Genomic DNA, 9,921 nt, shown 5'->3' with positions numbered 1-9,921 from the left:
ATTAGCGTATGAAGCGATGCTCTTTCTGTAAACAAACTGACCTTAGGTATTTGGACAATGTCAAAACATTGTTAATTCACTGCCCTCATAGTAGCAGCCATATAGTGCAATGGTTAGAAGCTCCGACTGTCGTTTGGGCAATTGGGTTTCGATCCTGGCTTGAGGTAGTTGCTTGTCTAGCCGTACTAAAAATTGTGAAACTTCAAAACAGTACTGTATGCGGATGACTATATATATATATACACATATACACACATATATATACATATATATACACACATACATATATATATGTATATATATACATATATATATATATATATATACATATATATATATATACATATATATATATATATATATATATATATATATATATATAGAGAGAGAGAGAGAGAGAGAGAGAGAGAGAGAGAGAGAGAGAGAGTTTTACTCGCTCCATTAGTTTGGAAGCAGTTATTATTCCTATCCCTTCTGAGACTTTTGGTATAATACATCGTTTTCAAAGAAGACTTATTTCTCTTCATTTTTGTTGCTTCTCCAGTGGGTAGAGAACGATAAAAATGTACACATTTTCTCAACCCATATACATAGCTCTGAAGACATATTTAGCAAGCATTTCAGTATAATCTGCCAAGCAACAAATGTGATGACACAAGAAAACAATCGACCTCCTAGTTCCAATTAGTGGAATTTTTGTTTTCAAGCATATGGTGAAGCTCTCCACGGTATGCACATTACTTTGAACCTACACAAAATCTTACGAATTATATAGTATAGAAAAGAATTTAAAGAGTTCTATGATTGATTATAACATTTGGTACAGTTGAAAATACTGTTGGAAATTCGTTTCATTTTTTAACAGGTTTTTGAAGGTACAGATAGAGTGGGAGAAAAGGGTGGGTCTTCTTTTTGTAAGGAGCCGTAGGTAAGGGAATACGGCATAATCACGTCGACACAGTGGTTTCTGTTGGATCACCGAAGTTAAGCAACGTTGAACCTGGTCAGTACTAAATGGGTGACCATTTGGGACTTCCAGGTGCTGTATGTGCTCTCCGCTTATCTCAGCATTGTTTCCAGTCGTCCTGGACTTCTCCTTTCCAATGGACTCAAACACTGCCGATTCATGAGAGGTTGGGATTGTGCACCCCTTGCCTCACAATTACATGCGCAGCTGCCCCTAAAGGGGGTATCCTTTGTCTTCAAGACTGAGCAGAGGCATCGAAGTAAGGGGAAAATGCCAATTTTAGAAATAGGAGAGAAGTAGGGAGTATCTTCAAAACTATTGGAGTTAGATTAAATTCTGTTGTAGAAAAAGTAGTAATACCTTACTCCTTATACAATTACTCTTGAATTGGAAACCATGTTTAATTTCAGAAGAGTTTTCCGTTTGGGTAGCTATTCTGTACAAGTCCTGGAGATGAAGAATTTTCAGTGGGTAGCTGTTCTATACAGGTCCTAGACTTTATAATTTTGCAGCCAAAGAATAAAAGATCCTTCTCGTGTTGACACGAAAAAATTATGTGCTGGAATACTAAAAGATTCCATTTTTATGGAGCAATTCTGGTTTCTGATTGGTTGATAGCAGAACGTTGTTCAATTTGATACATCAGTTCCTATCGACAACGTTTATAAATAGAATCTTCCAACTTTCAGAGATCATACCCCATTACATATCAAAAAATATTGCAGCAATTGCCTATCTCAATTAACATATCAGCGACAATGCTGCTAGCCCCAAGGATTGTGACGGTAGTACGAGTACAGTTAAGCCGTTCTTGAAACACATTACAAGTCAATTACCTATCGGATTTTTCATTACATTACACATGTGTGTTGACCGTCTGAGTTATTAAATACCTTCAAATAACATCCTTTTTCAAAGCGACATCTCGCCCTAGGCGTGTTGAGCCAACTTCCTATTGTTCCGTTCTTGAATGTATATACAATTTTCTAGCTTGCACTTTTTAAATACTTGCTAAATTATATATACGCATGACAATTCTTTTGTCGTTGTTCTCAAAATCAACACGAAGACGAATTTGTCAACATATTAGTTTAATTACAAATAACTTTTACCCATTGACAAAGAGAGATAGAGGGTGAGAGACGAAATATAACTCTGCATGTGTGTGTGTATGTGTGTGTGTGTGTGGCAGACGACGGCGGAGAAATGTCTATGACACTGGACGATTCCGTTCTCTCTCTCTCTCTCTCGCTCTCTCTCTCTCTCTCTCTCTCTCTCTCTCTCTGTTGCTTATGTTAACTGTCTTACATAGACATCAACCAACATTCTTGAAAAATATTATTGTTCTTTTTTTTTATTTTGCGTTGCACAATTCTAATTTCTCGACCTGGAATGTAAGCCTTTCTTTTTTCGGTGATCATTACAATTCCGGTCATTTTTATGGGACACAAGAATGTAGATCAAAAATCCATCTGGAATGTGCGTGTGTGCACACCTCCGCTTTTATTGGCGTCGCCCCGGCTCAATATCCAACACTGTGAAGGGAAAAATTTCGAAGGAATATCAAATTCACAAGCGATCCCAGCCGCATATATATCCCTTTCAGGAGAGATGAAGATATTAGGTTGTGCAGTTCTTACTACATACAGCAGCTAGTATTCCTAAATGGTCACCCATCTGATACTGGCTCGGCCCAACCTTGGTTAATTTGGGCGATCTAAGAGGAACTGATGTGTCAACATGATTATTACAAAACTCTGATAGATAGATAGATAGATAGATAGATAGATAGATAGATAGATAGATAGATAGATAGATACCTGAGCCACTTATGAAAGTCTTCTCTCACTTCTGGAATTAAATTTTTGTGTTTCTCGAAATCAGCTTTTACTGTTTGGAAAATTGATTCCAAACATTTCCTGCAATAAAATTTTAAAGATTAAAAAAATGTCAAAGATGATTTAATGGGTACAGCATTGGATTCAGATTCTAATTTGTTCATCTTAAAATTTGCATATGATTTTAGCAAGTAGTTAAGCAAAGTAAACAACAAGTCGCATTGATGCCAGTAAGAGTCAAGGGCATCAATAAACCAGAGATACTTTAATAATGTAATGAACGCTGGCAAGTATTAACAATTTATTGGATTTTTTTTTTTGCCATTAAGTCGACATTTATCAAGGCCAAAAGCCACCCGAGGACAAAAGGCAAAGGTTGATGATATAGAAATTATTTCAAGTCATAAGACGAGGAACACTACGAGAATACTAAATATAAACTGATTAATTATTATATGGCGTTTTTTTGGGGGGGGTGCGAATTAGTTGACATTAGATTTAAAAACTAACACAATCATAAAAAAGAATTTGTTTTTTCTTGAGGGGAAGTATGGACATATACTGAGTATTTAAAAAAAAATGTTGCTTTTGTTTGTTTTTTGTTTTTATTTGTTTGTTTGTTTGCATTTTTTTTTTCTTTTTGCTGTAGAATAATGAGTAACTGTGATCAAAGATAATCTAAAAGACAAAAAATCCGTACCTTTCTGTAGTTTGATAATGAATATTTTCCTTTTTAAGTTTCCGTGTTCTTATATGTTTCAGGATTTCTCCAGCTTCGTTGAAAAGATTCTTAATTTTTTTGTACCTGATAAAGAAATACAAAGTTAATATATAATTATTTGCGACAATGTACGCAGACATAACAAAAGTGCCTTCATAGAAAACATATTACAACGAGTAACAACAGTCAATATTTTACTAACATCTAACAGCATTAAACCCTGAACAGACTAGCATATGCTGTCTCTTATTTTATTTTTCTAAGACACACACACATTAAAATTTATAAATTCATTTGCGCGGGAATTACAGCATTCACTCACACCAAATCTCTAATAGTTTCGCCTACATTGAAAAACTGTAATGGGAGAAACAAACCAGTCAGCATCACCTTCTTTTGGTGCAACTCTGACTTGGGAAGTGCCGTGGAGCTTTGTTGGTGTCTAACGACTGAGCTGAACGCTGTCAGTTGTTGTAAAGAACCCATTTTTCATCGCAAGTCACAACCTAATCGAGAAACGGGTCATTCTTGTTGCATGAAAGAAAAGATGACATTTCATAATGGCGTTTCTTTTGGTTGTCATTAAATTCGTGAGGCACCCATTTATCAATTTTTTTGTCTTTCCAGTCTCTCTCAAGTGGTTGGAAATCGTCGTATGCATTATGTCTAATTCAGAAGTCAGTTCTCGAACCGCTGTGCATGGATTGGCTTCGACTAAGGCTCTACATTGATCGTTGTCAACATCCAATGGCCAACTACTCATCATCTTCAAGACTCTTGTTACCACCACAAAATTTCTTAAACCACCATTGTGCTGTGCGTCTAGTAGTGGTTCCTGAGCCAAGCGTTTCATTGATATCACGAACTGTTTCAGCAGCTTTTTTGGCCTAACTTGAATGAAAATAAGAAAATTGTGCAAATTTACTTTTTTTTCCATCTGGTATTCAACGTTCTGACAAGAAGACATAATTGTTTTAAAACGATTATAATTTAAACGATTATATAGGGTGCATAACGCTCTTTTAAAATGATATATAAAGTAAATGTATTATAACAAAAACTTATTTGACAATACATGATTTTAAATCAAAATTATAAATTCAACGAAAACTTTCTACTCAACCTAATATATGTCGTCGATGTATGCTGATGTTATATGTCGAACAGTCACATCCTTCGACAGAACAGCCTTCACGATCGCCTGGATGGTATACATTGAGCCCAAACGCCATTATAGTCAGGCAGTATCTCTGTCCCTGCACCACCATGGTTTGGAGCAGCCATAACGAACGATTCACAAGCACCTGAAGGTAAGCTTTTCTTAAGTCCAACACAGACATATTGGATTCCTTCCTATGACACTCTCAGTTTTTGTGAGCACACATTGGTGCATGCGGTATATGTTTCTATATGGTTGTTTAGTTTGTGGTAATTCATAGCAGGTCGCACTTTTCCTTTGTTTTGCTGAACAATCACCATCAGTGGAATTATTCATTTCAGCGAACCGAGTTCTTTCTCTGGGTATTAGTCATCTGTTGTGAATCCAAGCTTCCACACATTTTGATGCAACATGGTCCTTTCTCTGGTATCTGTAACATTGGATGGTTGGCTTACAAATTCAAACTGGCAGGTTGGGCCCTGAGCAATTAAAGCAATGCATCGAGTTCTCTGCGAGTTTGGGTAAACACACTTTTTCTGTGACAGATTGGTTGATGGAGGCAGCAACGCTTTCATTGTTCACAACGACCTTTGTTAGGCTGGACATGCTTTCCATTTGGATGTGGTAAATGTTGGCAGATGCACACAACAACTCCTTGATATGGGCAAGTAATCCAACCATAAATCCATACTTCAGTGTCTGCCTTGGGACTCCTCCGAACAGGCTGAAATTTCCTTAATGCAGTGTAGAACTCATCTACCAACTCGAAAACTGCCTGTACGCCTTGTATGAGCCAAGTGCAAAAGCCTTGCACAGCGCATCTTTTAACCGTGTCACATTAATCTTACCTTCATCCGACAATTGCTGGTAAATGTCCAAGGCCCCTCCAGCTGGTTACAAGGGGATTACTAGCTCAACCTTGTCAACTTTGGAGAGTTTTCAAATCAGGTTCACTCTTTCCAACCAGTCTACAATAGACATTGCTCTGTCATATTCTGGTATGAGTTTTAGGTCGAACCTTCCTTCAGCCATAATGTCGAGACAGATTGTGTTTAAGATTTTGTTTTGGTGATTTTTACTTGTTCCCCCTCTCCTGGGAATCTGTCTGACTTTGTAAAAAAATACTCCCCATGCAAGAAAATTCAGTCTTTTATGCTCCTAAGAATTACACGTATGCAAATGAGAATGGGCCTTGTTTTGAGTCCAGTGTCATTTCTCGAATATGGCATTGTCTACAGTGCACTACTTTATAATGCTTATGAACACCGTTGTTGATCATGAACATGAAAACGGACTAAATGTGTCTTTAGAGATAGAGAAATAGAAGTAAAAGTGTCCACTTACTGTTTTTCAATGTTGGGATATCCAACGAAATCTTTCAGTGAATTTACAGATTCAAGGCTTGAGATATGTTCTTTTTCCTACAAAAACAAAATAAAATGCATTAAAATTTAAACAATTATTTACATTTTCAATATTTATAAATCTATGGTAATTTTAGAAAACCAGTCGTCTTTGTTTGATTTTTTCATCAGTTTTTTTTTTTTCGCCCGATTACAGAGATACGTCCTCGACAATCAATCCGGCAAAGTCAGGGTCATTTTTTTAAATTGATGATCCTGCTTCTGTTCGGCTGAGGCATGGTTCTATGGAGTTCTAGGAGGCCCACCTTCCCAGGCTTTATTTTCTTTTTTTTATTGTTAATCATCTGAGGTACCTGTACTCTACCAGACATTTTTTGTAGGTCAGAGTGCACTTCCTCTAACGAGCTGAGTTTTCAATATCTACCTGACCTTGTGTCTAATTTTTTAAGGCTGCAAATAAACATTATCTTATTCATATTATGAGAGTTTACAAACGTTCATAGTGTAACGGTGTCTGTGTGAACCAACACGTTTTATATCCCATCGCAAAAGGCGACCAAGAATAGGAAAGAACTTTAACTCTAGTTTTGTTTTGTACAAAAACATTTATTTCCTCATTTTCTCGTTACCACTGTGACGTCCCTCATGTGATCGTATTCTCGAGCGTCATTTACGCATCGCACGTGATTTCGAACGTTATTCACATCTCTAACGTTCTCTTTCTCTTTTTTATAGTCTTCTTCTTTTTTTTTTTTTACTTTACCGGTGACATTATTTCGCATGCTGTTAGTGCTGTTATAATATCTATTCTTACAATATTTGTTGCTTTAGAAGTTGGGGGAGGTATATCGTCAGAAAAATTCCAAAAGACAAAGTTAATTTTTTTTTTTTTTGTCTTCTTTGTCGGTGATTTTTTGGCATGACGACAGAACAAAAACAGAACAATGATAAGGTGGATCTGCGATGTGAAATTTGATCAAATCTAATTCATTAGATCAGAGGATTTAGTGAAAGCAGTACATTTGTCTAGGATAGACGTTATCTTTACAAGAAATCGATTATGTCATCGTTCATCCTTCTGAATAAAACGTTGCAGAAGCATAGATGTCTTGAATCGCTAAAAGGTTGTCTGGCCAAGTGAAAACTTGGAAGAAAATGATTCGACAAAAACATACACAGTGGAATTTGGAGACAGTTGACCCGCTGAGCCATAAGGACTGGAAAGTGAGCTTACAAAATATCAAGAAATATTTCAATTTTGACAGGAGAAAAGTGATATTAAATGAATAGAAGAAGAAGAAGAAGAAGAAGAAGAAGAAGAAGAAGAAGAAGAAGAAGAAGAAGAAGAAGAAATTGACTGTGTGGTCACATAAATTGTTCGCACCTGTGTTCACATACAAAAATAATTGTTTACAGTAGTATCAAAGAAGTTGTTATATTAATCATACAATTAATTATAATTTTTTAACACTAGACTATATTCCGAAAAAGATTTTCATATGTATCCATCATACATATATATATATGTATATATATATGTATAAAAAGAAACGCTAGTTCCAAAATGTTACAAATTCCACGAAAAATCAAAACAAAAGTCACAATAAAATACCCCATGTCAAATACTTCATTGTTCGTCGGATCTCTGCCACTGGTGATCCTTCATATTGCTGTACAGTCCAATCTATGATCCACAAGGAAATACACTCATGCACGCACATACATACACACATATACACACACACACACACACACACACACACACACACACACACACACACACACACACACACACATATATATATATATATATATACACATACATATGTATTATTTGGATTCTTCGGATTACTGTTCTTATCTTGAGTTTCATTTTTACAACGTTTTAGTTGATGTAACCTCTGACCTTCTTCAGGTGTATCTTCGAACTCAGGAATCTTTCTGTCGAACTCGGGAATCTGCATGGAATTTTGAACGGAACCTTTTATTTAATCCACGAGGGTAGTAAACTGTGTCCATCACTTTATTGCAGATTACAAAATAATCAATATTTCAGTAAATATAAGTTATAAAAAGCTGAAAATTACACCATCCAAGGACTGTATTAAGGTGAGATAAATCCTAAAATTTCATCAAAATTCATGTCATATTTAAAAAGTTATGTTATTTTTTTAATATTCAAGGAATTTTCACCGTCCATCGCTTTATTGCAGGTCTCATAAAATGCCAAAAAAAGGACGTTTAACAGCTACCGAGAAGCAGAGGATTATTGCAGGACTAGCAGAAGGACTCTCGATCATAAATTTAGCCACAGAACTAAAAAGGGATCCCCGAACTTTAGCTACATTCGTCAAGAACCCCAACATCAAGTCCAGGAAAGATAAAGGCACAAGGAGGAACCTTTCTGATTGGGATCTTCAAAAAATTTGTAGAGAGATTGTGCGCAACCCAAACAGCACCAGTGCAACAATTTTTGCGAGGGCTGGAGTCATACCAAGGTCCAGATAAGCCGGATGCAATGTACTGAATGAAATGGCAAGGAACATCAATCCTATTCCAAGGCCTCCATTGAGCCAAACCCACAAAGAAAAACGATTGGCTTGGGCACAAAAATATATGAAAATGGATTGCCAAAATGTTCTGTTTACAGATGAGGCTCGTGCTACCCTTGATGGACCGGACGGATGGGCCAAAGTTTGGAATCCAAATGGAACTCCAACGCCTTATAGATTTCGTCGCCAACAGGGAGGTTCGAGGCATAATGTTTTGGGCGGGAATTATTGGGGATAAGCTATGTGGACCATTCCGAGTGCCAGAAGGTGTCAAGCTCACCAGCAATGCCTACACTGCATTTCTTAATGAGAATTTGTTACCATGGCTAGATGATCTTCCCTTGTCACGTCGTTTTAAGATTATTTTTATGCATGACAATGCCCCATCTCATGCTGCTAGGGCAACTACATCCTTCCTTGGATCTCAGGGCTTTGTTGGAGAAACCCTCATGTCCTGGCCACCGTGTTCTCCGGGCCTTAACCCCATCGAACACCTATGGTCAATATTGAAACGAGGAGTTTATGAGGGAGGAGAGCAGTTTTCTTCGAAGGATGCCCTTTGGAACAAAATAGTCGACGTTGCCAGAACCATTACTCCATCTCAGATCAAACAATTGACCTCCTCGGTGGACAAAAGGTTGTTTAATGTAATTTAAAAACATGGGGGATATGTGGACAAATAATTCGTTTGTTTGACACTTAGCCCTCGGGATGTACCTTTAATTTTGTTAATTTTCCCCAGAAAATGTGTTCAATATAAATTTATGATGCTTTGGTATTGTTTTATTGAGCTAAAACATTATCTTAGAAGACCTGCAATAAAGCGATGGACGGTGAAAATTCCTTGAATATTAAAAAAATAACATAACTTTTTAAATATGACATGAATTTTGATGAAATTTTAGGATTTATCTCACTTTAATACAGTCCTTGGATGGTGTAATTTTCAGCTTTTTATAACTTATATTTACTGAAATATTGAGTATTTTGTAATCTGCAATAAAGCGATGGACACAGTTTATGTTCTCGTTCCGTCAGCCATGACAGTAGAAGTACGAAGTAATTCGAAATTGTATTTTGAGTGTGGTCTGCACTGTGGATTGAATCTTCAACCTCCAAAAGAATATGACTTACAACTGAATTTTACCAAGTATTTTGATGTAATTTTGACTTCCACCATGCACAATTTAAACTTGATCAGATAAATAGTCTGCGAGTTGCCATGGTTATTGTCAAGGTTATTTCCATGGCAAAACTTTCGAAATTACTTCAGAAAATATGGAGAAGTAAAGCCCAGATAAGTCTTTGGCCCATCTTTAC

General features: G+C 36.5%; 1 protein-coding gene across 4 annotated transcripts in view; it reads right to left on the bottom strand.

The window, feature by feature from the left end:
- LOC145243435 (serine/threonine-protein kinase TBK1-like) overlaps nucleotides 1-9,921 on the bottom strand; it is an 85,652-nt gene that overhangs the window by 14,872 nt on the left and 60,859 nt on the right. For all 4 annotated transcript variants that reach the window (XR_013862882.1, XR_013862883.1, XM_080106324.1 and 1 more), the window contains 3 exons: nucleotides 6,030-6,106; nucleotides 3,506-3,610; nucleotides 2,788-2,886 (listed from right to left, as the gene is read on the bottom strand). Coding sequence is in view for 2 of the 4 variants with exons in the window: in XM_080106324.1 (XP_079962450.1) it covers nucleotides 2,788-2,886; nucleotides 3,506-3,610; nucleotides 6,030-6,106 (281 nt within the window). In the remaining 2 variants the exon portion in view is untranslated. The remainder of the gene's footprint in view (nucleotides 1-2,787; nucleotides 2,887-3,505; nucleotides 3,611-6,029; nucleotides 6,107-9,921) is intronic.

Source organism: Euprymna scolopes, chromosome 22 (assembly GCF_053919585.1).
Source record: "Euprymna scolopes isolate OS-2025 chromosome 22, ASM5391958v1, whole genome shotgun sequence".
In the NCBI taxonomy this organism is placed as follows: Eukaryota; Metazoa; Mollusca; class Cephalopoda; order Sepiida; family Sepiolidae; genus Euprymna; species Euprymna scolopes.
Note: the sequence above shows the minus strand (reverse complement) of the source record. Positions and strands in the feature narration are given on the sequence as shown.